The 27,330-nt window shown below is 37.6% G+C and overlaps 1 protein-coding gene across 2 annotated transcripts in view; it reads right to left on the bottom strand.

Annotated features, from left to right (window-relative positions):
* Positions 1–500: 500 nt before the first annotated feature.
* LOC145783164 (uncharacterized) overlaps positions 501–27,330 on the bottom strand; it is a 38,550-nt gene continuing 11,720 nt past the window's right edge. Inside the window, exons 9-41 of one of the 2 annotated variants that reach the window (XM_082594955.1) lie at positions 26,754–26,900; positions 26,232–26,306; positions 25,814–26,023; positions 23,272–23,385; positions 22,076–22,186; positions 21,171–21,395; positions 20,167–20,331; positions 19,444–19,566; positions 18,845–19,013; positions 18,204–18,355; positions 17,360–17,503; positions 16,930–17,064; positions 15,560–16,657; positions 12,944–13,177; positions 12,373–12,519; positions 11,962–12,252; positions 11,301–11,567; positions 10,597–10,743; positions 10,176–10,487; positions 9,785–9,940; positions 9,151–9,298; positions 8,888–8,970; positions 8,325–8,594; positions 7,499–7,633; positions 6,681–6,873; positions 6,137–6,246; positions 5,868–5,979; positions 5,545–5,753; positions 5,328–5,461; positions 3,640–3,769; positions 2,479–2,658; positions 1,855–1,938; positions 501–1,614 (exon numbers count right to left, since the gene is read on the bottom strand). In XM_082594955.1, the coding sequence (XP_082451081.1) occupies positions 1,564–1,614; positions 1,855–1,938; positions 2,479–2,658; positions 3,640–3,769; positions 5,328–5,461; positions 5,545–5,753; positions 5,868–5,979; positions 6,137–6,246; positions 6,681–6,873; positions 7,499–7,633; positions 8,325–8,594; positions 8,888–8,970; positions 9,151–9,298; positions 9,785–9,940; positions 10,176–10,487; positions 10,597–10,743; positions 11,301–11,567; positions 11,962–12,252; positions 12,373–12,519; positions 12,944–13,177; positions 15,560–16,657; positions 16,930–17,064; positions 17,360–17,503; positions 18,204–18,355; positions 18,845–19,013; positions 19,444–19,566; positions 20,167–20,331; positions 21,171–21,395; positions 22,076–22,186; positions 23,272–23,385; positions 25,814–26,023; positions 26,232–26,306; positions 26,754–26,900 (6,261 nt within the window). In that variant the 3' untranslated portion in view covers positions 501–1,563. Of the gene's footprint in view, positions 1,615–1,854; positions 1,939–2,478; positions 2,659–3,639; positions 3,770–5,327; positions 5,462–5,544; positions 5,754–5,867; positions 5,980–6,136; positions 6,247–6,680; positions 6,874–7,498; positions 7,634–8,324; positions 8,595–8,887; positions 8,971–9,150; positions 9,299–9,784; positions 9,941–10,175; positions 10,488–10,596; positions 10,744–11,300; positions 11,568–11,961; positions 12,253–12,372; positions 12,520–12,943; positions 13,178–15,559; positions 16,658–16,929; positions 17,065–17,359; positions 17,504–18,203; positions 18,356–18,844; positions 19,014–19,443; positions 19,567–20,166; positions 20,332–21,170; positions 21,396–22,075; positions 22,187–23,271; positions 23,386–25,813; positions 26,024–26,231; positions 26,307–26,753; positions 26,901–27,330 lie in introns of those variants that run through there. The other variant, XM_082594956.1, reaches the window with a different exon arrangement.

Raw genomic sequence — 27,330 nt, 5'->3', positions numbered from 1 at the left:
CATGGTTTTTCTGAACTGTGTTGCCGAAAAATTTTTCTTAATCCTTTAAAGTTCGAAAACCGGAAGGGGACTAGGTCGGATAGTAATCCGAAAACCAAATCTCGTAAATTCGTTTTGACGACAAAGTAAGGGAACAACAAAAAATGATTCAGCAGTTCTCCTAAATATCGATTAGTGAAAAACGAATAATGATTTCGTTGCTTGCACAAAAAAGCAGTGAATAACGCGCATTCGATATTTATTTCTAAAAGGAATGGGTATAAGCATTCGATATTCAGAAAGCAACGAATAACGCTATCGAATAGTGACAACTAGTCGTTACTTCCAACCCTGGGTGTGGGTCCTAAAGGTTTTGTAGGTTAAATGTGAGCCATGGACCTTCTAGACATCACTTCGGCTTGCCAGGTTGTGAATCTTTTTTGGAGCAGTAGAAGCAAGATTCATTACAAGTCTTCATCCACACTTGGCGTAAAAAATAAATAAAATAAAGAATTCCCACACCTGTCAATAAGTTATTTATTTAACCTCCCATTTTACAAGTTACATTGGATCAACAATAAAAATCTACATATTGCAAAAACAAAGAGTTACGTTGACTAAACGTCTTTAGATGTCCAACTAAAGCATTGAAATAACCAGGACGTGCATTCCGAACTCGAAAATAAGTTCTTTTTTGCACTGACTCAACGTCTGCGGACGTTCAACCAATGTTAAAAAGGACAAATTTGTTGGATGGGAAATAATCAAACGGGCGTTAAGGCACGTATATAGCGCAACGTATTGCACTGAAAGATGGTTTTAAACAAAACCATCGTTGTCTCAACGTCATTATATGTTCAATTTACGTCAAAATAACGAGTTGTTAGCAGAATAAAGCAACAACACAAAATAAAAAATATGGGAACAATAAAAATTTGGGATAGGTTAAATTTAATGCATAAAGGCTCATTAAACTTTGATATGTCTAGTTCTGCGGGAGTAAACTTATCTTTCAGATAATCTGTTGTGGATTTAAGAAACCACAGACATATACAACCAAGCAACCACACGGCATTTAACATAATCGATTAAAAATTGAACAAACTTGTTAAAAATTGATTAAAAATTGAACAAACTTGTTCAATTTTTAATCGATTATGTTAAATGCCGTGTGGTTGCTTGGTTGTATATGTCTGTGGTTGAAGAAAGTGACCTCTTTACCAAAATTGTATTTAAGAAACCGGTTTATGATTCTCCAAGTCCTGTTTGCTGCATTTTCATTTTGAAACTGTTTACTGAAACATTACGAGAATTGGCAAACTTGATAAAGCGTAACAACATACGTGTGATGTGAACAACAATGTCTTGGATGATGATTGGATCACTTTTCATTTGCACCGTTTGCAACAAACCTTAACTGCGTCACAACCAAAATAAGATATTTCAAGTATAAAAAGCAGTCAAATCCAGATTAATGTTCGTGGGCCATTCCCAGCTGAATAGGCGTCAGTGTGAAAAGGTGGGAGTGGGCGTTCAATGCAATGGCGATAAAAACTATTGAACTGGATAAATAAAAATAAAAATCTAAATTTTCACAGCTCCCGGACCCGTTTTGTTGTTTTCTTCAATCCAATCCTAAAACATAAATCATCATTACAAGAATTAACAAATAACAACTCGATGTCAAGACTGCTGCTTCAGTACTTAACTACTTAGTGTATCAGGTAGGCCTACTTGCTCCGGCGAAAGTACTTTAAATGACCTCATTTACCGGAAATCATATGTTGCCTGTTTTTTATGAACTGAAACAAATAAAATGAATAGTTCCAAATATAACCAACAACGATTGATTAGTTTTTAACCTCACTAACTAACCCCTGGGAGTTTGTGTTTCTCGAGAATTTTTTGAGCTTCATCAGGAGGATATTGCAGAAGAACGACCAGAACCTTTGCCATTGTCTGTGGAGTAATAGTCAACTTAATAACTTTATTTCAATCGGACTGGTTGGTTTTATAGCATGGTTTTAACGCATGGCAATACTTTTTTAAGTTATTCAAGCTTATGCCTACTAGTGTAAGTGAAATGGACCGAAAGTTAAGAAATCCATCAGACATAGTGTTAAGTATCCCGCCAAAGACACAGTCGCATCGCCTGCTCTTGGGCGGTGTCGAATCGACGTCTTTTGAGCGTCGTACTAGCTCGCCAATCGACTATGCAGCCGATTGGCAACCCTGAAGCGACATTAATACGATGTGAAAAAACAACAATGTTAAACGGGGCTTAATAAGATTGTTGTCGCGTGATCGCTCACAGTCCTCTTATGCTGGAAAGAGGAAAGCATTTATCAATACTATTTACTGATTTTGTTTACCAAAGCATTAAGAACGATCCGACGATAAACATCACGCAAAGGTTAAATTTATGTTTCACCTGTGTTTTTTGATGCAATTAATCTCTTACGTTCAAGCTTGCCCAGCAACAGGTTTGATGTCACTTACTTTTCCCTCGGAGCCCATCATGTACTGGTATAGAACTTGACGAAGATATTTCAGTTTCCCAGGATCGGCCAGGGGGGAATTGAAAGACAGCTTGAGGTTGGCCTCATCTAATCTGAGGCTGGTTTGTCGCTGCAGCTGCTGAGATTGCGACAGTTCTTTGGATAACTCGTTGACATGGGACTGTGGCATAAAAATATTTTTACAGATATTAGATTGCTTTCACGTTTCTTCAACATCAGTAAAGACAGTATATTGCTTCAGAATACTACAACGTTAGTATACTGCTTTTAATAAGCCTGGGTTGGAATGCTGATCGACTTGAGCTAAATGCTTGTTCATAGCCGGCAAATTCCGTCTTTTTTACCATGATTCAACGTCAGTAGATGTTAAAACAATGTGAAAAGACGAATTTTACGACGTGGGTGGATGATATTGCGTGTGTAATTTCTTACGCTAAGTCGCAACTTTTGAAAGATAAAAACACAAATGCAAGTTCCCCCCACAGGTACATAGATACAAAATGACAACACTACATCAAGAAATAGCTACAATTTCAACCGAGCTTCAAACTGGTAAAAAAAAAACACAAAAACACAGTCAGGTTTTCGTTGGTACAGTAGTTTAAAAACACATTTCCAATTCAATAAGCACTCACACATCGATTTAAAAAGATACAAAACACAAACAACAACCTTCTTTGCGTCAACCATGAAGTTGAGAAAAATACTGTACCACATAGTGCTGTGGTTTCTAACCTAAGGGTCGCGACCTAAAATTGGGTCGCTAGAAAAAATTCTGGAAAGCTTGTTTTTGTTTAGTATAAAATAGCTGTTTGTATAATATATTGCAATAAAGCAAAGCAAATGCAAGTGAAGCTGCGTTTATCGATCGTTCATATTTTGCAAGTACTTCCTTTCATTCTTCATGTTGTTTTTGGGCGGTCTAAAACGCTATCAACGCGTAATTTTGCCATAATATTTTTTCTGGATGCCTTCAAAGCAAGATCAGGTTATGCTTGGGTGGCAAAATTTTCTAACTTTTAAATTTTTTTTTAAATAGGGGTCGCTCCGAAAAAAGGTTGAGAACCAATGGATATACCAGAACTAAACATAAATAAGTCACGTAAAAATAACTTTAACATCATCCAAACGACATCATTACTTGTAGTTTGGCTACAGCATCTCCAAATCCAGCTTCTTGGAGTCTTTTTTCAGCTGTTAAAGCTCGAAAAGTAGCTTTGTCTACTTGCTCGGACATTTCTTCCTCGCGTCTATTCAGCTCCACCTCGTGTCTAAACAAGGTTTAAATTATGAAGAGGGAGTGGAATTGTCAGATCAATATTTGGTGATTTACGGCCGGTGGTTGAAACTATAGATTCAGTGGATGAAAAGACAAGCAAACCAATCTAGGTGTGCACCTTCAGGAATGCCAGTCTCTACCAAGGACAAAGCCGCGGGCTCGCAAGCGGTGAATCGGTGCTTTTTAGGGCACTCACCACTCAGCCATGCAGCCGACGCAAAAGAAATCGATTCATTGAGCAATGACGTAACAAAGTGATTGTTTACAATGCTACAAATATAGTGAATGTTGATTCCTGCAGTGATAAAGTTTTCTTCTTCGAATGGAGACAACAGGTTCCAATGTAAGTTCATATTAAAATTGTTACTTTCTGAAAAAGCAATGTCAGAACGCTCTCATACCAATAGGAGGGGGTTTAATTTTAATTTCAACTTTAGCCCTGATTTTAGGATACAACAGAACATTCTAAGAGCTCTGGGATTTTTTCTTTTTGAAATTTCCGTCCAAAATCAGGTTTAATGTTGTATCGTAAAATTACTTTTAGACACGGTGAAAAGTTTAATGATTAGATCCGTTGTAGGTCATGACCAAGAGTAGGCCTAATGTATGTAAATTAGTGATGGTTGCTACTATTGCTGGAACAAATAGTGATGGCAATCGTCTACTTGTTATTATGAAACAAGTCTAATGTGCATTTATGGATATAGGGTCAAGGCAGTCAATATACAATTATACATACATGGCTGGCTAAACTATAGTTATAGGGTCAAGTTGCCTGGGCTTCCGCCGGTGTACGGGTTAACCGTGTTGGTACTAAAGCTCTCCGTATTTGGATTGTGGGTCAAAAAACGATCGGGGGAACACGGGATGTTTCATGAAAAAACAGTTCAGTCCTTAATGTTGCCTTTTCTTGCCTGGAGTGCATTGTAAGGGATTTAAGGAAAGACCTTCTGAAAGTTCACTTCAGGATTAGTGTTTTGTCTGGTGTCCTTTTGAAAGAGCTTTCTCGACAACTACCTCGAGTCGACACTCGACAACCATGCATTACAACAACTTGCTATTGAGAAATATCTTGAGCAGCAGTTGTCAGCTTGAAGTTTTCAATTGATTGTTGCAGCAGAAGCATACCAAAGCCAAGTCAGGCTGCATGACTAAACTGAAACCAGCAGTTAAAATAGACAGGAGGTAGATGGAAAGGTATTGAGCGGAGAATCTCAGAATGAGGCTTGAATCAAAAATGTAGAGTAAATTTTTGCAGACAAAGGACGAAGACGTTTTATCAGTTACATCAGTTATAATAAAACAACCTTATAGCGACTTTGTTTTTTGAAACATAGGTTTTAAACAATTTACGGCCGCTCAAATACAACCAGCTTCAATGCTTCATACAAACTGTTTGCATTAATTTCACGCTTTTGCGCACGCAACAGAAATTTAAAAAAAATTCCAGAGGTCTTAGAATGTCCTGTTGTATTCTCAAATCAGGGCTAAAGTTGGATTTAAAAAAAAAGCCGATTACAGCCCGAAGCCCCGTCTACTGTTTGACTTACTTTTCGACAAGAGCTTCCATGTCTTGCTCCTGTTTCGCAATCTCCTTTTGTAGAGCGACGACTTCTTCATGATGTTGTCCACGGATCAAACGATCAGAGGATTGGGTCTTGCTGTTTGCTGAGTCTATACGATCCTAAGTGAAACATTTGAAAAAACAACGTTGGAAAACGTTGGATACATATAAAAATACATTTTTTAAATCGCCAATTCACAAACCTGATGTTTCTCTTCCATTTTCATTCGCTCCGTCTCGTATTCCTTTATCAGTCTTTTCACTTTCTCTTCATGTTCCTGTTCCTTTTCTTCTATCCTCCGCTGAAAATCTTGCTTCATCTCATCCAACATGATCTCGGTTTCCACGCTGGCATCCTCGGTCGAGGATTGAGCCAAAACATCCAACTCTCTTCTCATGGAGTCAACCTCATCTGCCGAAAAGCTCGTAGTTCATAAACTGCTTCAAAACATTATGAGGTAAAGGTGATTTCATACCTGATACCGAGCCTCAACGAAAACTTGTTTCAACGAAAACTGCCACTCACTCTTTAAAGCTTGCTTTTCTTCTTCAGCTACGATCTTCTGTTGCTTCAATTGAGCCTTCAGAGTTTCCCGATTTTTTTCCATTTTTTCGACGCGTTTTTTACTAATTTCCACCTGAATAAACAAACTGAGCGGTGTCTTTCCACGTTTTCTTTGGTCTTTTTTTTCTGATTTTTTCTGTAACTACCATATTCCAAACTCGCTTTGTCATTAAAATTAAAGACAAATTGAATAAAAACTAAAAAAAAAATATACAATTTAATTTCGTCACCTCTTTCGAAACTTGCTCTTTTTCTTTTAAGAACTTTTCTCTTTCATTTTCTAATTCAGTTTTATAACCAGTACATGCCACTTGGAGATCGGAAAACTTAGCGTCGAGCTCTGTGAGAAAACACGACGATAAAAGACGATAAAAATGTTCATTAAAATATTTGTCGATGCAACTTAACTTTGTAATATCTTCTATCAGTTTGATAAAAAATAGTTCAATTATTTTTAATATAAATTTACAAACAAAATAGCCAAGGTAACAATCAATAGGTTACACTCGGTCTCGGCACGGTTTGGACAGGAGTGGATAAGGGATGGAAATGGAACAAATAATTAATAACAACATTTACAAAGCGCCACATCCACAGAGCAAACCACTGTGTTGACGCTGTACATGGCGATGGTGATAAAATAATACGGTAATTTCAGTCATAATGTTCAGTGAAATATAATGTTTTTAATCGAGTTTTGAATTTTCAATTTCTTTTACACACATAGGTACACAATTACACACAATTCCAGCAACAATTAGAATAGACACAAACCTCGTTCAGTTATCTCCCAAGCCTTTTCTTTTTCGGAAGCTTCGTTCAGCTTTATCATCAGCTTTGCCAGATTTGATTCCGCCAACATCTTTCTCTCCTTTTCCTCTCGAAGAGCGATTTCAAAATGATCTTTTTCCTCCTGCATTCTGACTTCCGCCTCTTTCAACTTTGTGTGTGCTTCTTCTAGGACAGCCTAAGAATCAAAGATCGCAAAACAAAAATCAATTTTACTTTATATGCTACAAGTTTTTCATTTTGTTTGCAACGAATTTCCTAGTTCAACTTTCTGTTTGGTCGTTTTTATTCCTGTTGTCAGCTAATGCACTGACCACTGGCACAAGCGACACATTAAGGATCACTATGATGCCACAGTCAGGTAACAACCGTCAACCAAGGGCTCCTGTGATTATGGTTGAGTGTGAATAAACTAAAATAGCTTGTGGATTCGGGTAATAATGTACTCAGTTGCGCCTCTATACGGCTGCATTGACACTGTCTGCTTTGTAAAGCGCTGAGGAGCAACGCATTCTGCGCTGGATACAGCGCTACATAAAAACTAACGTTATCATTATTGTGTCGGAAGGTGCGTCACTTTCCTCCTCAGCGCATGCTCTGTCAACGCATATATCGTACAAGGACACTGAGGACTCCTTGCTTATTTAGATGCAAGTGGGCCAGTTCTTTACTAAGAAGCTGATCAGACAAGTTATTCAAGAGAGATAGAACAAAGGATGATGCTGTTTTCACGGCTCTGGTGCAACGAGCGGTATTCCTACGATGCAATCACATCCCGCGTCGCTATGTGAAAGCTCACTAACTTCTAAGTGATCTTTGACTTCAGCAAGCTGGATCTTCTCTTGATCATATTTTCCTCTGGCATTTACCAAGTCTTCTTCAAGACGTTGTTTTTCTTGCTCGTGCTGTTCCGACGCAGTTGCAACGCTTGCTTTGGCCTTAAAACAAGTTTCAAAGTTTCACTAAACGAAAACACTGCTAAAGATGTTAAATGATTAATAAATGATGGCAAAGTGATGGCTATATTTTTACTGTACTATACAAAGTGATGGCTTATGGCTATACGTTCCGGCTGTACTTTTTGCGTGTTGAGCAAAACAACCCGATATCAGTGCAAACATAATTAAATACCTACGTCTTTCCAACAAAGATATGTCGATGAGTGAAGGTCTCATTCTGTTTTTCATACATAACCCGCCCAATCAGCCACTGAGGGGTACTATGCATCCACCTACGCTGAGTAAATACGCAACGGCTGGCACACACGAGTGTCTTGATTATATTCATCGTGGACGTGACAGTGGGCACTAAGATACCAGTCAGGTGTGTAATGTGTATTAAACACAATACAGTAGACGCCGTACTTTACAGAAAATTCTCTATCTCCAACTGCCAGCGCTGCTATTTGGGGTAGTTCGCGTTACAAGCACTGACATCATGTAAAGTTTGAATATGACACAATTCGCATCACAGAAAAACATCGCAAGAGGACAGATCCACCAGCTGCAGTGAGAAACACAATGCGAGACTTTCCAGGTTAATATCGCAAACATGGGTGATGGCTCTGTATATCCGACCAGCCGCCAAAGGGATCAACAATCAGCTTTTACCAAACAGCACACCACCAACCTTTTCTACGTTTTCTTTTACAGATGCCTCCAACAGTTCAATCGTTTTTTCCAGTTTTTCTTTTTCTAAAGTTTGTTGCTCATCAAGCTCTTGCTGAATAGTTTCGTTACTTCGTCTCAACTCTTCCTTTAAATCAGCTAGTTCTTGTTCCAGAGCATTGTTTTGATCAGTTAGCTGCAAAATTGCAGCAAGCTTTTCATCAAGTTGTCCACTGAAGGTTTTCTTTATCTGGGATAGCTTTTGCTCAGCCTTTTTCTTGAGTTCTCCAAACTGAAAAGAAAAAGTACACTCAGTTATGGAGCGATGCCACGTCGACTTTTGTTTCCAAGACAACACTGGTTGGCTTTGTATCGTCAGACAAATGTTGCAACCAACGCAACGTTCATTGGTTTAATCAGCAAAAAAAGAACCAAACTCTGCAATATAAATGAAGCCTTGCACCAGCGTTTACCTCACTGAGTTGACAACATCGAGATATTTACATTTACAGTAGAGCGACTTTTAACTGCAGGGAAGTGAGACTGGTAGATGCACCTAACACACACAGCAGCAATTGTACAAACCTTCGCCTGACTTTCAACGTTGACTTTCTCGACGGCTTCTTCCAATTGCTTCTTAGCATTGGATTCGCTTGATATTGCCTCAGCTGTGGAATCGGGAAACATTTGTTACATGCATTGCAGTGAATAGAAAGGGTAGCGCACAGCCGCACAAGCAATGTAAAATATATGATAGGAAATTATACAGTTGTTTAACTCTTTCTGTCATTAATACTTTGCTCAGTTTGAAATAAAAAATATTGCTTGGATTGAGAAAAACCGACTACCTTTGAGTCTTTCAATTTCACTATTTGACTTTGATATTTCTTCGTTCATCAGTTGACCAAACGCAACCGCTTTCTCAAGTTCGTTTTTAGCTTCGTCACTTGCATGAATAGCAGCATCCAGTTCTTCTTTGAGTCGTTTTGACGAGACCTGCAGAAGCAAATATAATTTTTCAAATAAGTTAGTGAGACAAGTGAACGAAAGTTGTAAAATCAAACTACTTCAGCTTGTTGTGCCACTGCAATTGGCCGCAAACTTACAAAGAACTGAACATGGTTAGGCCGTGTATGAGATCAAAAATGGTTAGGACGAGCAGTCGTCCAACACTGAACCAGGGTTCCAATCCCTTAGGTGGTAAATGTTCGCTGTATGTTTACTTCAGGGTTTTCATCATCCTAGGTAAGAAATTTTTGAGATAGAAAACCCGAGGAAATTGAAAACCGAGCACCAACTAACTAAAAAGTTATTGCATTGAAATTTTTTCTTCTTGATTCTGACGGCAAACGTTTTGTATGAATCAACTTTAAATACCACGTAAAAATTAGATGCAATACCATATTTAGAAACATGGTAAAAGAGCATGAAAATTTTCTTTAAAAATATATTAACTTTTGGTTTCTGTTGATGTGTGATTACCTGGTATTCTTTTGCATTTGCATTGGTCGATTCAAGAGCGGATTTTAGTTCCACAATTTCATTGGATTTTTCTTTCATTTTAGCATCGCTCCTTTCCATATGCTGCAGCGCTGTACTTAAGTCATTTTCAGTTGCTGAAAGCTTTTTTTGATTGTTCTGTTAAATAAAAGAACGATCTAGTTCCACTACAAAACATACCCAAAAAGGCCTCGGTTGCATTAACATTAAGCTAATGTAAATTCAATATAAACAAACGGAAAAGTTAAGTACACTGGTTAACATTGTACAATTATATAGAGACTGTTTCTCTCCGATAATCTTTGGTAGCTTTGCTCTGAGACGGAAAGGACAAACATTCATCCCATCAACGACTATCAACATTACGACGCACCTCCAAAAGGTTTTGCAGTTCTTTGATTTTATTCTTCGTGTCTTCAGAGCTTTTTATCAACTTTTCCAGTTCATTTGACTTTTCTAAAAAGTTTTTCTCGAAATCTGCAACCCGCGCTTCAGCCTCCGACAGACTCTTGGTTGATGCTTCTAGTTTTTCCTGAAGCTTTTTCACATCTTCCACTTGGTTCTGATGAAGAGCGACTGCCTCATCTCTCTGGGAGGATATTTCTTGAAGAGATTCTTTGGCAGCTTGGAGTTGATGGTTCAGCTTCTCCACGTGGCTAGACTTGCCTTGGAGTTGTTCGTTAGTCTAAAATGAAACACACATCAATTGGAAATGTACAACAGACAACATTTTATCTGTTGGTATAACGAAAATGCATTAAAACAGGTAACTAACGGTCTAATATTAAAACTACCTTTTCAACGTTCACTTTCTCGGTTTCCATCTTCTGAATGGTTTCTTGGGATTCTTGTTCCAACGAGGCGAGTTGTGATTTCGTTGCTTCCAGTTCTGCATGTTGTTCCTTGACCTTCTGCTGCAGCTGCATGATGCGTTGCTCAGCCTGGTACATAAAAAACACGTGTGAGAATATGTGATATTGAAAATGACTATGGTTGCTTACTCCACGTTGAGAAAAAGGTAAGAGAAATATTTGAAAATTTGCAAAACAGAAATATCATCAGAACGATAATGTTGTATGACATAAGCAAAATGAAAAATTTGCGTAGACCTCCTTTGAGCAGAGATGCGGTGACAGGGCTAAACAAGATTCAATGATGAATAAAATTCAATGAACAACCAAACAAACAATTCAATAGACAATCGTAGCTGACCTGCTTCAATGTCAACCAGTGCAAACCAAATGCAAAAAATTAAAATTGTACTACAGTAGAATTCGCCTATAGTAACACCTGAAGGGACTGCGGAAAAAGTGTCACCACAACCGAAGTGCCACTATAGCCGAATTCTACTCAACTGTTGCGTGGACTTTGCAAACGGGACTTTGCAACAGGTGTCACTATAGGTGAAGTGTCACTATAGCCAAAGTCACTATAGGCGAATTCTACTGTATTTGATTTGAAACAGACACAAAAACCAACAAAAAATACTTCCACGAACCTTTTGCTTCAGCTCCCCGTACTTGTTCTTCCATTCTTCTTTCACGGAGTTCACTTCACTGACTTGCTCTTCCTTCAACTTGGATGTTAGTTCGGACTCAAGATCATTCTTCTCTTTGGTGGATTGAGCAAGAAGCTGTTCTTTCATGTTACTCAAAACTTCTTCATGATCTGTTTTCAATTTTAATTTTTCAACTTCATGTTCTTCGACTTGTTGCAGTGCTGCCCTCAGTTGTTCTTCACTTGATGAGAGCTCATTTGATTTAGTCTGAAATTGCAAAGGATTATGAACTGAAAAAGTTATCAAGTCCGTCAGAAACAACCTATGTATGCTAATGCTGGTATAATGTCCAAAAATGTAGATTCAATTCTACACGCAAATTATAAGTGAAATCATCTGAAATTCTGCGACTTTTAAGTGTGGGTTAAAAAATACACCAGGAATGTTGAGAATAAGTAATAACTTGCTGCATTGATTTGAAGAGCAGCACATATGCATTTTACACTTTTTTAAATGTTTTTCTTAGAAAATAGATTTAAAATCAACAATTAAATATATTTTATTCTGTAGCAGCCAAAACAACTTAAAAACACTGAAAGCCAAATATCTAAGAAACAACAAAGGTAAATGGTAACATTTGGCAAGAGTTTGGAGACATTACCTCCAAGAGGTTTTGAAAATCATTAATTTTATGCGCTGTGTCGACAGAGCAGTTTTTCAACTCTTCCAGTTCATTTGATTTTTCTGAAAAGTTTTTTTCCACTTCTGCAAAATGCGCTTCAGTCTCGATTAGTTTTTCCTGAAGCTTTTTCAGATCTTCCACTTGGTTCTGATGAAGAGCGATTGCCTCATCTCGCTGGGAGGATATTTCTTGAAGAGATTCTTTGGCAACTTGGAGTTGATGATTCAGCTTCTCCACGTGACTAGACTTGCCTTGGAGTTGTTCGTTTGCCTGAAATAAAACACAGACCAAGGAAAAGTTGAAATAAACGTAAATAAGAAGCAATTCAGATACTAAATGTGTGAAAAACTGGATAAAAACTATTCGTTTTATCCCTATTTGACAAACTACCTTTTCTACGTTCACTTTCTCGGTTTCCATCTTCTGAATGGTTTCTTGGGATTCTTGTTCCAACGAGGCGAGTTGTGATTTCGTTGCTTCAAGTTCTGCATGTTGTTCCTTGGCCTTCTGCTGCAGCTGCATGATGCGTTGCTCAGCCTGGTACATCAAAGAAAGAAGATTACTGTGCGAATGAACTACTCCAAAGACTTGCTGATGTTGTTTAAACCTCACAAAAGCGAGACTGGCATCTTATGACTAAGCCCTTGATCGGAAATGTCTAGCGAGGTTGTTTTTGAGCAGAGCATCAAGATTCAGTTGCAGGATCCTGCAGCATATGGAGGTAACATGAAGCAAAACCTCTTCGTGGTTAAGTAACTTGTATCAAAGGTTACGCCTGACGAATCACATGAATTGTGTATTGTCTAATGAACACACAGAAAATGCAGAAGACACACTTTATTAGCCCTAAAACTGGTGGTGTAGCGATGTGCATTTGATGCAAGAAAGTCTTGAAAACAGAAAAAAGCAGTCGGTCGAACTTTTGTAACTTTTCAACATTTCATGATAGACTTTCACGAACCTTTTGCTTCAGCTCCCCGTACTTGTTCTTCCATTCTTCTTTCACGGAGTTCACTTCACTGACTTGCTCTTCCTTCAACTTGGATGTTAGTTCGGACTCAAGATCATTCTTCTCTTTGGTGGATTGAGCAAGAAGCTGTTCTTTCATGTTACTCAAAACTTCTTCATGATCTGTTTTCCATTTTGATCTCTCTTCTTCCCACTCTTCCTTTAGTTTACCCGCCATGGTTTCTCTCTGTGCAGATCAATGTGTACATTTGAACAGAATGTATTTTTTCGTACACTTCAATATTTACAATTGACAATCAAAGTGACAGAAAACATTGCGCAATTTTTTAGAATATTTTAAAATCAGTAGAACCGCTGTAATTGCCACAACAGCTCGTGAAAGGCTCTGTAAAGATAAATTCCATCCATTGCCACCAATATGCACAGGCCCAGCCAACGTACAAGCCCATAATAATGACTGGAGGCTGATGTAATTTTGATTATATACAAACTCTAGGTTAAATGTACTTTTCCGTATTTGAAATATATTTGCAAGGAACCAAATTGCCAAATTATGATTACCGAGTCTCAATTACTGGAAAACCCTTAGGTTCACTTTTTTAAACAATTAAGCGAAACCTTTCACCACTAAGAAATTCTCTTTGGATTTCCAGCAAACGTACCATAAGGTAGTTCAACATTCGCACGATAACAATAGCATAAAAGCAGCACACAAACCACATTTGTTCTCTACTACTCAGAATTAGCATCTTAGCCTTGCGAAAATAACTTCTATTAAGAGTAGCAGGTCAGCCTCCACTCAAAGTTGAAAGTTCGCCTGTTGGCGAGGCCGTTGTATAGGTGGCCACAACTCTGGGTCAGAGGTCGTCAAACTTCCGCTCCAGAGCGGCATGCGGCTCTTTAGCTCTTCTGAAGCGGCCCTAGATTTTACAAAACTTAGAATTTAAATTTGCATTGCATTAATTGTTATTATAATGGCCCAATAAGGGTCAAAGGCTCTATGATCATGCGTGAAAATTGAAACGGTTTCACAGCAGTGTTTATTGGTTCTAAAAAATGATGCAATAATGACCACTTATTGAATGATACTGCCTGTAGCAAAATATTTTTTTTACAATTTTTGCCGTTCAAGTTTTGTCAATTTACAGCTTTTAGCACTAACAGCATACCTTTTCTATCAGAGTAGCCACGCACAAATCAAAAAAGAGGGAGGTTTCAGATCAGAGGTGACGAACCTGCGGCCCGTCAAAGAATTTTGTGCGGCCGGCAAAACAACTTGACAATCGCTAATGCATTAAAGACAAATGACATCTCAAAGCTGTTTTATGCCTTCACTGGTAAACCTTTCCTTTGCTATTTTCTTGCCCTAAACACTAACTTTCAGGTTTTAAAGTTAGAAAATATGAAAGCTATACTTATTACTTAAGCTAAAGTTGTGAAAACACTATTCACCAACTTCACCTTGTATTTTTGGTCGATTCCAATCTATGATGTTATGGAATTTTGACAAGCGCTTAGTCTAGACTTGTATACCAGCTTCTACAGTATATCTGTTTAGTTGGTTTTGAATCTTTATCCTCGGACTGACAACGCCTTGATAGGTTATTCCTGGTAGTTTCGCATCAAACTTTGTTTAGAAGTCATGTTTTTTGCTTGACTTCCAAGCAAACAAAGTTTGATGTTCAACAAACTGTTGCCTGTTTCGATTCTGCGTAAGATAATTTCAACTGTGTGGATTTTATTACTTTCATCTGCCGTTTGTTACTTTTCATAAATAATATCTTGAGTCCCTTCTAAAAGATTTCATAGTAGATTACGATTAAAAAGTTGTGTGGCCCGATAACTCATGTGTAATTGACAAAGTGGCCCGCGACCGCAAAAAGGTTCGTCACCCCTGTTTTAGATGAAAACAAAGTATTTTAACTTAGCATGGAAAGATAACTTTGCATTCAGTGCAAACGAGATTGGCATATATGCGGGAGACTGTAGTCTGTGCTTAGTAAGTGGGAAATAAATCGAATACAACACAAAGTGTGACACACAGAAATTTTCAGAACAGACATAGTGCATTTGCTGCAAAGTATTCCAATAGAGATGAAAGGAAGAAAGCAGTTTTGGAATTAATGCAAAAGCAGAGTAAGGAAGCTTTCAACAAATAGAAAAAAACCCATACTACACGTTAGTGTTGATAGTTTTGTAGCACCTCAAAAGACTGTTAAGCGTGGAAAACCGTTCACAGATAGAGATGGATAAAAATGGATAGAAAGTTAGCAAAGGAATTGTTTTCTCTTCTACATTCACAGAAACATCACGAAATACGTAAATTACGTTTTGTGGTTCTTTGCTAATCGTATCTGCTAGAAAATAAAGCAGAATGGCGCTTCTGTTAAAAAAAGTTGCCAACCCCTGTTCTAGGTGGGTGCATGCATGACAATTGAGTTACATGCCGCATTCAAGGACAAGTGCAAAGAAAACGTAAAGATGATATTGCTAAACAAATATCCTTGACAAAACAAGCAATAAATACTGTAAAAACTAGCTTGCTATAAAAATTAACTTTCATACAGATCTTCTACGTCAACTCACAGAATTTTTTGCTCAATTTTACCTTCGCTTTCAATTCTATAACTTTCTTATTCCATGCTTCTTTGAAACGGGTGATCTCAGTTTGATGGTTGGCGACGTTTTCATCGTTTTCTTCTGTTTTCGCTGACAAGCTTTTTTTCAATTCATCAACTTCCAGATCTTTCTTTTCAATACTTTCTTTGAGTTCAGATAATTCGTCATCTTTCTGTTGGATTACCTGATGAACGCGTTCTTTATCGGAGTAAGCGATTTCTAATTTTTTCGATAAATTGTTGTTGGTACACGTGGCGACCTTTAAAAGCTCGGCTTTGTCAGCCAGGTTTGCCACCTGGGCTTCAAGATCGCCACGTTTTGACTGAAACTCTTTACGAATATCACTAAGTTCTTCAATGTGACGCTCAAGTTCAGAACGAGTTTGATCCAGTTCTGTGCGGATTTTGTTTGAATCTTCATGAGCTACGTCTAGATCTCTTATTTTGACTTCCAACTCAGCAAAAAGTCTTTCGTTTTCGCTTTGCATTTCAGAAGCTATTGAATCTTTCTCCATCAAGGATGCTTTTTGAAGGTTAATTTCTTCTGTGTTTGATGTAATAACCTTTTGCAGTTCTTGCAACCGTTCCATGAGTTTCGTTTCTCTTTCCGACGTTTTCGTGCTTTCTGCACGCAATGTCGCTTCCAGACTGATACGTTCCTCATCAAAACCAGCTCTTAACCGAGCTTCATGGCCACTAATCTCTTGTTGTAATTTAGACTCATATTCAGACAGAAGCTGCGCTTTTTCTGCACCAAATTGCTCCAGCAGTTGTGAAGTTAAGGTCTCTTTTTCGTTAGCAAAGTCAGTTTGTAAATTATCCTTTTCAGCAGAAAATTCTGCCAACAATGAATCCCTGGTTTCGTTCAGCTGTGTACTGTGATTCACCTTGCTTTCATCAAGCAAAAGATTCATTTCATTAACTTTGTGACGTTCAGCATCTAAAAGTTCTTGCAAATGACTTGATGATAATTCCACTTGTTTCAATTTGTTTGTGTATTCAAGTTCCATTTCTTGATGCTCTTCATTAAAAACAGCCAGTTGTTTTAGTGAATCTTCTTGCGCTGATCTAACTTCTTGAAGTTCAATCTGAAAAACAGTTAAAATATTGTTCCTGCGAATGACGAAATGTAAAAAAGATGATACGAATGCTTAAATATCTTTATTGTAAACAAAGAACCAAAATTTCCATTCCGGGTAATCTGAAGTTAATTTGAAATTGAAAAACTCGCACAAAATTAATGCACATCAAAGGTAATCAGGTTGTCATCATACAACATTAAAATTAAAAGTGAAGTGACCCACTGTCGCTGGCAACATTATCTTGCAAGTGCCAACCAATGTATCAGTTCGTAGTTTACCTGTAGCTTAAATCTTTCCTTTTCAAATTCTTCTGCATTAAAAGATATTTTACGTTGGAAATCACTAATTTCGCCAGTTAGGCTTTCAAGTCTTTCTTGCATTTGCTTTGTCTCGTCTGAATGTTCTTTTGTCATCTAAAAACGTCAAGATAATCGCTCAATTCATTTAAAAGTGTAAACATCCGCAGAAGATACAAATCATTGTAAAACTCAACTACCGCTCAAACTATCAAAACACGAGCGTGTATGGCTGCTATCAAGCGCACCAGATCGGCCTCCAGTCAAATTTAAAGCTTGTATGTTGATATGATACTAACATAATGTTACAAAGTTAATGCAATTGCATAGAACGTTATAGACAATAACGTATTATTGCTGAGCCCAAATTCAAAACAAAAAGGTGATTGAAAGTCCTCAATAAACTCCTTACCGTTGCAATTTGTTCTTCTCTCTGGGAAACGAGTTCTTTCAACCTCTCGGTAGAGGTTTGCAATTGTGATGTAACAATTTCGTGCTCAGCAGTAAGTCTTTCTTTTTCATGTTGTACATTTTCAATGGTTTTTGCATCAATGTCCTGAAAAAATATTTACCAATTAAAACATGATGGAAATGTGCCTCCACAAGTACGCAACGAAAAAATCGACTTGAGTAAACTTTCAGAGGTTTCTCAATAACATCATGTTCGACAAACCCGATGTTGCTGAGTTGTGACCTTATACTAATGCATCGAGTCCATGACACCTCGACAGATCAAGGAAAAACTCGAAGCTAAACCTGAAACAAGCTAGTCGCCTCGAAACAAATATACGAAGTCGAATGGATTGGACAACTTAGTTTGGCTTCATAAAACAGTCATTTACACAACATCATGTGGGAAAAATGGAATCACATGAAACTGTATCTCAGAAAGGTGTATTGACATTGTATTAAGCGAAAATCAGTAGCAGTTTGCATTGGAAGATAACATTTGATTTAAAAATCTTTTGTTACAACGAAAAATGATTGAACACCTATCAAAACCACGCGGCAAGACTTGGCAAAATACTTAACCAGTTAGCATATCAGTTGTTTTCTGAATTTCTACAGTAAAAAAACAAACTGATTTGCTAGCTCAGTAAAAACTCGTTTGAAGGTGGATACGCTGACCCCATGCCTTTCCAATCAACTTTATCTATCAACCTATCAACTTTCCTTCAAACACCAGGCCTGCGACAAAAATAACGAAGAAGCAGTGAGCCAAAGGAAAAACACATAAAAGTGAACACAAGACTAACGTGTTGTAGTGTCGCTTCAGTGATGGATGCTTCCAGTGAAAGGATTTGCTCCTTTGTGCTGTTTTTCAAAAGTAGTACTTTGTCTCTGTGCTTCTTTAACTCAACATCAAGAAGTTTGGCCTCTTCTTTTGCTTTCCCAAGTTCTTCCGTACCTAGGGGAAAAAGAGAAATAATTGAAAAAAAGCACCATCAAAAATATAATATAAACGTTCAGATAGCTGTTAGGATAAGGGTAATTGAATCAATGTCATAAAATGCCTTCAGCTTTCAAAATAGCTGTGCATAAAACAAATCAAGATATTCAGAACTCTATACAGTCATTGCATATTGTATTACTACAGCACTTTTAGCTGTGCATTGGCTCTGTACGAGTCACAGCTGATTTTTGTCGTATCCAGGCTCTCGCCCGGTGGTTAAAAATTTAGATTAAGTGGACGGAAAGACAAGGAAGTCAATTTTCGTGTCCATTAACTTGCAAGCAGGGTGTCATACCGAAGACACAGCCGCACGCCGTGTAGCGGTGTCGAACTGGAGCCCTTGCGAGCGTCGTACCAGAGCTTTCTCCACTAGACTATAAAACTGGCTGCTGGCAACGAATCAAAATGATGCACGTTGAAGTAAAGTCAAGCTCTCATACCAACCTGATCGTTTCTGCATTTCCAACTGGCTGCTGATCTGCTCCAGGTCTCTTGACGCTTTTTCATAACTTTGGGTGACTTCTTCTAACTTTCCTTGAGTCATTTTAAGCTTTTCTCCGGTCACAAGTAGCATTTCTTCGATATTCGTCTTGTCAGCCGTCAGGTTGGACAACTGAAGGAAAAATTATTTTGTTTGAACCACATTAAACGACAGTAAACAACGCTGACCCGAGTGATTGGGAAAGGTAGTACTCCAAAGCTGCGAGTTATAATGTTAAATAACATCAGAGACACGAGACACAACTACCCTGTGCAACCGTGCACAGATGAAGAGGCTCTGATTCCTATCACCATAGAAAGGCTCCTTAATCGTTTTATCGTGTTCAGGAATAGCACTTGGTAAACAAATAAATTCGCAAATTTTGATGAAAAACAACATTAGAAGAATGTATTATTCTTGTAAACATAAAACTTTGTCACGAATATACACAACGCAATTTGTAGTTGGAAGCAAGAAGATAAAAAATTTGCAATGGCACAATGAATGACAAACATATTGAAGTTGCCAGAATAGCTTGTGGGTTGTGGTCTGTGAATATCACCTGCGATTCAAGCTGTCCAATTTTAGTGGCTTGCTGTTGAAACAAATCTGTGTATTCGCTTTTGTCCGCATCTTGTTGGGATCGGATGCTTTCTAGTTCCTTCGCATGAAGTTCTTCTATTTCCTGGATATAGCGGAAATCGTGGTAAGCTCATGCTGAAGGAATGACCAAATACAACCAAAACTGTAACCGAGGAGAGGTGCCCAACCTTTTTTGACCTAAGATCTACTTTTTAAGTAACCAACCTGCTGAGATTTACCAGATCAGCATCAAGATCCCAAAGCCATGTCTGGCAGTTGAAAATTTAGATTAAGTGGACAGAAAGGCAAGGAAGCCAATCTTCGTGTCTACTTCCAGATATGTGTTTCAGTGTCTTACCCAAGACACAACCGCATGCTCTTGAGCAGTGTCGAATCAGCACCCTTTGATGGTCGTAGCCTACCAGGGCTCACACCACTCGGCTATGCAGGTGTCTCCTGCGCATGGCAGAAGAAAAAAATAGGCCTTAGATCTCTGAGTTTAAAAAAAATGAAATCACTTCCTGCCTTAGTGAGACCTGAGAAGAAGCTAGGTTCTCGGAGTCAGGAATGTAAGAGCTGGTTGCAAGGCGTAGGTAGGCTGCAAAGTGGTCATTGTTGATCTTTACTTAGACTTGACGATATTGTCTTTCTCAACCCGACGATTAATAATGATTCCCTCAATCAACCAATGATAAAAACCAACCTTTCTCTTCTCGTCAAACTTTGCTTCTATTTCGGCGATTTGTGCGGATTTCTGGCGATCAGCTTCACACAACGAATCTTCCACTTCCTTTAGTTTAGCATTCCATCGTGATTTCCAATCGTTGTTCACCTTCTCCACCATCTTCTTATGAGCAACATCCAAGTCCTGTACACATGTTACCGGGTTGATTAAGGACTGGAGGCAATGCATCATGAATGTTTACTGTTTAGTCTGAAAAAGCATATTTCATGCTCAATTCAGAAGACTAAAGATAAGCTTAAACAGACATGTTTAGGTGAGCTGTTGCAGTTTTGATTGATAAATTAGCAGTAAAGTTTCCTTGTACCAACATTGATCCACTAAAAATTTATGCTATATTAGGAATCATCGCATTGATTTTTTGGAAAGCAATTTTGGCAAAAACTTGAGAAAATTTCAATTTGAACCAGCGTAAATACAACCTGTTTCAGACAAAATGTTTGCCATTACTTTACGCTTTTACGTTTGCGCTAAGCCATGCGCACAAATCGCAACAATTTTGCGGTATTTTACTATAAAGTCTAGAAGAGAAAAACTGTTTTCCGCTGTCTTTCAACATATCGACGAGTTTTAGAAACTAGAAAAAAATAATTAAACTTAAAATGCCGTAAACACAAAGTGACTTAATACAAAATTCGGCGATTTTTACGCGCCGCAAATACAGTCCTATCAGAAAGCAATTTTCTAGATAGGGCGGATTGGATGAAAATTTCTTTAAAATCATACAAAAGAACTTAGAATTTCCTGTTGTGTTCAAAAATCAGGGCTAAAGTTGAATTTGAAAAGTTTGACCAATAAGTCCCTTCACATAGTAGGCTAATAAGGATAAAATTAACATAGCGCCACATCCTTACCAAAACCATGCACCTAGTCGTTATGCTTCAAAAAAAAAATCAAAAACACCTAAATCTAACGATGAACATCAAAAACATGAAAAAACTAACCAACAGTCTAGCAAAACTTACTTTTAATTTACTTTTCATCAATTCTGTCTCAGCTTGAATAGTTCTTTCCGCTTGTGTGATCTTCTCTTTTTCAATTTTGAGCTCCTCTTGACATGCGAGAAGCTCCTCTTCCGTCTGAGAGAGGAGAGTCTGCATCTTGTCATCTTGCTTGGACACAGCAGCCATCTTGCTCAGTTCTCGTTCTTCGATGGCGAGCCGCATTTGCGCTTCATTCTCAGCCATCATCTTCAAACAAGAGACATCGCTGACGACCACAACAATAGCAACTTCATAAAAATAGAAAAACTGTCAATTTTCGCATGAAACTTCAAGAGAGACTTCACTTCTTTTACTTCACTGTCAAGTTAAAGTAAAAAAAATACTGAGCAATTTTCTTATGTTTCTCCATAACCACAATCCAGACCAGGAACATTGAGAGTCAAAACTTTTTGCAACAACCAACCATACAACGGGGAGGGGGAGTTAAAGTTCCAGAACAAAAATTTTTCAGACTCATTAAAAAGGAAGAAACTGAGTGATTGACCATGCCAATATGCGACTCAAGATACTGACGTTCTGACAATGTAAACTTGCGACAAATCGCAAAGTAACATCATAAGAAATCAGTGCAGATTATATCATAAAACAAAAGGGGTGGAGATATCAGTGAATTTGTTTTAAAGTTATATTATTAAAATACACGAGAATAAAAACTCTTTTTGGCAATGTCAAACCCATTTAAAACAATCGACTTCAAACCCACTTAGAAGTTATGCTAAAACATATCCATAGCTGAAAAAACAGAATTGCAGCAAAGCAAACAAGTTTAATGGTGAAAACGCGTTTACTTCATGAAACAACAGCATTGTAAAGCTTTACAATGCAAAAATGAAGGTTTTTCTTGACGCCGTTAAACAGTTAATTACTTGTTTCATTTTGTTGTCCATTTCCCGAGTTAGTTCTGCTAACGCTGCTTCACGTTCATTGGATTTCTCCAGAATCTTCGCTGCGTGACCAGCCTTCAGTTTGTCGATTTCCTTGGAAGAAAAACCCGAATAGAATTTGTGAGAAAAAATTGAAGACAATGCCGTACGAAGATATATGTTTATAATTCACTTTTTTCAAGAACATATTTCAAGTCATATACATTTCAAAGCGCCAGCGCAATTAACCTAGTCATACTGTCCACGCTTGCAAACAAAATGTATTTGAGTTCCACATCAGATGGTTTAAACAGAAAAAAAGAATTGAAAAAGCTTTTAGACACAGTTAGCGCCACCAACAGCGTGGTGCGAAGATGACGCACACACAGTGCCACCAATAGCCCAGTACCTCACAGTGATGCATTGACAATGAAGCGGTTGTGTGGGGAAAAGTCAGACAAAACTGTGATTGGCGCAATCCTGTGTTTAACCAGGCAAAAAGCCATCTTGCAGGTTTACTTTATCACATTGCTAACATTTGAAAAAAGAATAAATGGCAGTTAAACCTAGTGGAAGCATGAAAATAATTGAATCAATTCACTTTATTTCTTTACAATTCCTGTATTGTTGCATTGTTGCAATACAATCTCAGCGCATCAAGCTTTGCTCAATGCATGAAATATTTACCGTGTGTTGTGCGCGCGTGGCATAAACTCATCCAGACAGTTAATTTTTGGTTACATTGATTCAACGTCTGCGGTGGTTGGAAAAAGCTATATTTGCTGGTTGAAAACAATAGTGAGCAACAGGACAATCGGTTAAAAAAAACAACAATAAGATTGCATATCAAAGTGTGACAAACTCTAAATGCCAAACTGTAATGATTATAACAACACTGGTGCCAGAATTAAAATTCGCTTTACAATTACATAGCAATGTGCTAAACCACACAAGGGTTGACACAACATCACGGGGTATGAAAATCTCCTGAAAAATTTGTATGTTTTGTCTCGGCCTAAAACAGACATGGCTTAACCCAGACAGCAAATCAGTTTGTTTTTCGTTATGTTTCAACGTCTCAAATCAGTTATGTTTCAACGTCTACAAACGTTAAATCAACGAAAAAACAGTTTGAATGCATAAAGAGAATGATTAGCTGTCTGGCTTAAACAAGAGAGAAATATTAGACAGACTATTACCATGGCATGTTGCGATTCAATCTTTTGCAAATCAGCTTTGTGTGCTTCTTCAACTCTTCTGAGAGCCTCTTCTCTGTCCTCTTGGACCACTTTGATCTGTTCCTGTGATTGTCTCTAAGAGGAAAAATAATTGGAACATCTTTCATTCTATAGTCCACAACTCAAAGAAATACATCAACTCAACAAGAACCGTTATAATATAGAATATATCGCAATATAACCATAACTAACAAGAACCGCAATAAAAATTCATATAAAAACCGCTTAAGAACCATTTGCTATCAACAGGTCAATCCGGCTATTTTGTTGTTTGGAAAACTGATAATTATGAAGTTCTTCAGAGATCCCAGATTAAGGAATTGATTTTGAATTCTCTTAAACCATCTACCAAGCGTGCAGTTTCAATTGGGAGATACAATCATATTCAGCTGAAGGTATATGCTGGCAATGGCAGCGTATTTGCACTGAGGATAGTTACACTCAGTCAATATACAACCGCACGTTAGCAACTATGTCAATACTAAAGGTTTACAACTACTTTGTAGCATCGTGATCCGAAAACTGAAATGGACCAACAAATGTGGAATATACACGGTAGTTTTATAAAGCTACCTTGTTTCTAAGATACAGCGCGCTTAAAGTATGTCCAGGGTCCGCAAACATGTTTCAATGGTTACGAGTTGCCCAAATGTAACTCAAACGAGTCAAACCATGCTTTTTTTCAAATGTAGTGTAAACCTATTGAATTAAATAACCTAACCCAAGTGAGGTCTTTCTCTTGTTTTATTGGGTCTGCTACTATTCGGTGAGTTCGATTCGGTGAGTCCGATTCGGTGAGAGCCCTATTCGGTGATTTTTTTGAATTTTTTTTTGAAAATTATCGGGTACCGTAGCCTAATTATCATTGCCGCTTTTACATAGTTTTAACGTCGCTAAACGTTGAAATAATACCCTAACCCTTAACCCCTAACCCTATAACGGCAATGATAATTAGGCTACGGTACCCAATAATTTAAAAAAAAAATCACCGAATAGGGAACTCATCGAATCGGACTCACCGAATCAGACTCACCGAATCAGACTCACCCAAACGGGCCATTCCATGTTTTATTAGAGGACAATACAAAATTAAACATGCTTAATCGGAACCAACAAAAACAATGCACTGACAGCTGAATTTTAAACAGCAATCAACGTTAAAATGCATTACCAATTACAGAGCATTTTTGATTACTGTGCAAATTAAAAACAAAAACGACCAAACCTCGAGCTTTTGCGTCCTGGCCTCATACAGCAGCAGCAGCACAAGCATGCAATTGTGTGTGGAGCTAAAAATAGACAACATGCAAGATCAACATGGCATTCCATGACAAGATACCAGTTGAAGAAGTAAAATTAAGTGATATTTATGCTTAACCCTCATGAGACTAAGTCCAGTCGAATTATGCTTTTTGTGCAAAATTTCACCTCTGCTTCACAAAACTGTTTACTGAAGCATTTTAGTTAAGAACAACTTGACCTTTTTCTTCATTTTTTACTGTATTCAGTCGCTATAACAGTATGTCAGCAGAAACCGTGGTAAAAACAAACCATTTCGGGAAAAATTGTAAACTTTACTCGTTGCCAACGAGTTGTTGGGTTACTTGTTTATCATAATCAATTTGATTGAAACCAGTCAACTAAAAGACTGCAAACAGCAATAAGAAAAAAAACACGTAAATACATCAGCAAATCTGTAAACTCTAAATTTCGAGCTGTAAGCTACCGTTTGATTATTCTGTGAGGTTCTGAAATAAACACATTTCATAGCACAAGCAATAAAACCATACTTTTTGCCAACATTCAAAATTAAGAAGCAAATTATAAGAAAAACAAACCAAAACATAAAAGTTACACCCGCACACGTATTGCATCTTGAGACAGACAAAAATACTGATCAAGTGAAAGTAGGTTTCAACTTTTACGCATTATTGTTTTGGAAAAATATTTAGTGTGATCCATAGAAGCTTTTATACACAGGACTTGCCAACGTGCGAACGTGTAATCATGACTGGATGCCGATGTAATTTTAATTTTGAACCCTAGGCTAAATGTATTCTTCACAATGATAGAATAGTAGGAGACTCCAAACTGCCAAAGTGTGATCACTGAATCTCAAATCACTGCAAAACTCCGAATTAAAAGTTAAAAATTACAAATCTTTACTGGTTACCAGAGTTGCCAGATGTTCTTTGGATTTCATGCACAAGTGCAAAAGTCCAGTTTATTGTTTGTATGGTAACAAAAGCACACAAACAGCTTATATTTATCAACTACTATTCAAAATATCAACTTGCTGCAACGGTTCTGGCTGTTATGAAACGTAAGCAGATATCGGCCTCAAGTCAAAATTGAAGTTTGCACGTTGGCATAGTCTGTGTATATAGGTCGCTATGGTTTAATCACACCAAACTTCAACAGAATATCACTGCGTAAACGTAAACGATGCCATGCTGCGTAAACAACGCTACGCAACGTTACGCTACAACTTAGCAAAACAAACCTGCATGAGTTTTAGGACTTCTGCTTTGCCTCGAGATACGTCAGCAACGAGAGTTTTCCTTTCCTCGTCTAAGGTTTGCTCTACCTGTTCTATTTGTTTCTGTAAATTCTTCTTAGTGTCCGTAAATTCTTGTAAAATCGATTCTTTCTCTTTCTTAAGCATCTCAAAATTTCCCAGAGCAGTTTCAAGATCCCCAGAGAATGCTTTTTCCTAAGACAACTCTGCTTGAATCAAGTATTCCTACAACCTTACACAAAAAAGTCTTCCAAAAAGCCCATGCCATTAGGCGTGGGTGAAATTATACAGAGAGGTCTAGTTTAGACATTGAACTACCATTATCTCAAGGAATGTGTAATATTCAACGGATCTTGTAAAAACATTGCAACAACTGATGTAACAATCAAAGTATCAGACATACTTCCTTTTCTTTGGCATCTTTAACCTGCTTCAACTCTTCAGAGATTACACTAACTTGTTGGCGTAATTGCAGCAGCTGAATTTCAAAACAATTGGCTAAGTGATAAACAAGAGTAAACATTGATAATAATTAGTTACGGTAATGTCTTTCTTAAAATTGCAAATAAACTACAGTACATCATGAAATGCCAGAATTGGTAGGTACTAGGATAAAAATTAAAGCAAAATTTGAAATCGTGGTTTTTTTAGTAGCAGTGGGCTATACTGGGGTGATTTTGACTTTTTTCAAGTAACACAACAGAACTAGAGTTTAAAAGGTGCCTATGGACATACCTAGGAACATGCAAAATTTTTTTTCGATTTTGTGCAAATTCCGGATGGAGCCCGGACTTTATGTGAAAAATAGTGAAATAATTGTTCGAGGTATTGTGAAATTACAAAGAGAAAATTAGTAAACGTCACAAGTGAAATCATAACCGTGACAGCAGTTTAACAAAATCACGCGCTCACAAACAAAGTTTACCTCCGCGTCCTTCAACTCCATGGCTTCGTGCGTTATTCTTTTAGCTTCAGCGAGAGCCATGCCTTTGTCTTGCTCCAACTGTTCCACCAGGGTCTTAGCTTGCTTCAACTGACGAACCAACTTCGATTTCTCTTCAACGTGAGTTTTCTTTAAACGGAAATTAATAATTGTTACTTATGATAATGATGCCGTCAACCGGGATGTTAAAAAACGCTATTTTTGTTTGTAGGCATCATTCTTCTAATTGTTTTTTTATGTTTTTCACTATTTGCAATCATTTTATAAACTTTTCACGTTTTCAGGCTACAAAGGTTTACAATAATCGTTACCAAGAACAGTAAAAGTGAAAATAAAAACAGAATTGCAAATTATGGCTTGTGACTAGAATGTGAGGATGTGCCTTGCCAGACCCCGTCCTACCCTGATTCTAGGAAATGAGGCGTAAAACAGGAAGACTAGTCTATTAAAAATTAGATTAGTTTCAAATTAGCTTAATGTATCAAATGTGAGTGAATGCCTTGCTTTCTGAAACTAATCAGAGACCTTGCAATTAATTCCACTGGAACAAAATAACTTA

The sequence above is a fragment of the Aplidium turbinatum genome, chromosome 14, assembly GCF_918807975.1.
Source record: "Aplidium turbinatum chromosome 14, kaAplTurb1.1, whole genome shotgun sequence".
Taxonomy (NCBI): Eukaryota; Metazoa; Chordata; class Ascidiacea; order Aplousobranchia; family Polyclinidae; genus Aplidium; species Aplidium turbinatum.
Note: the sequence above shows the minus strand (reverse complement) of the source record. Positions and strands in the feature narration are given on the sequence as shown.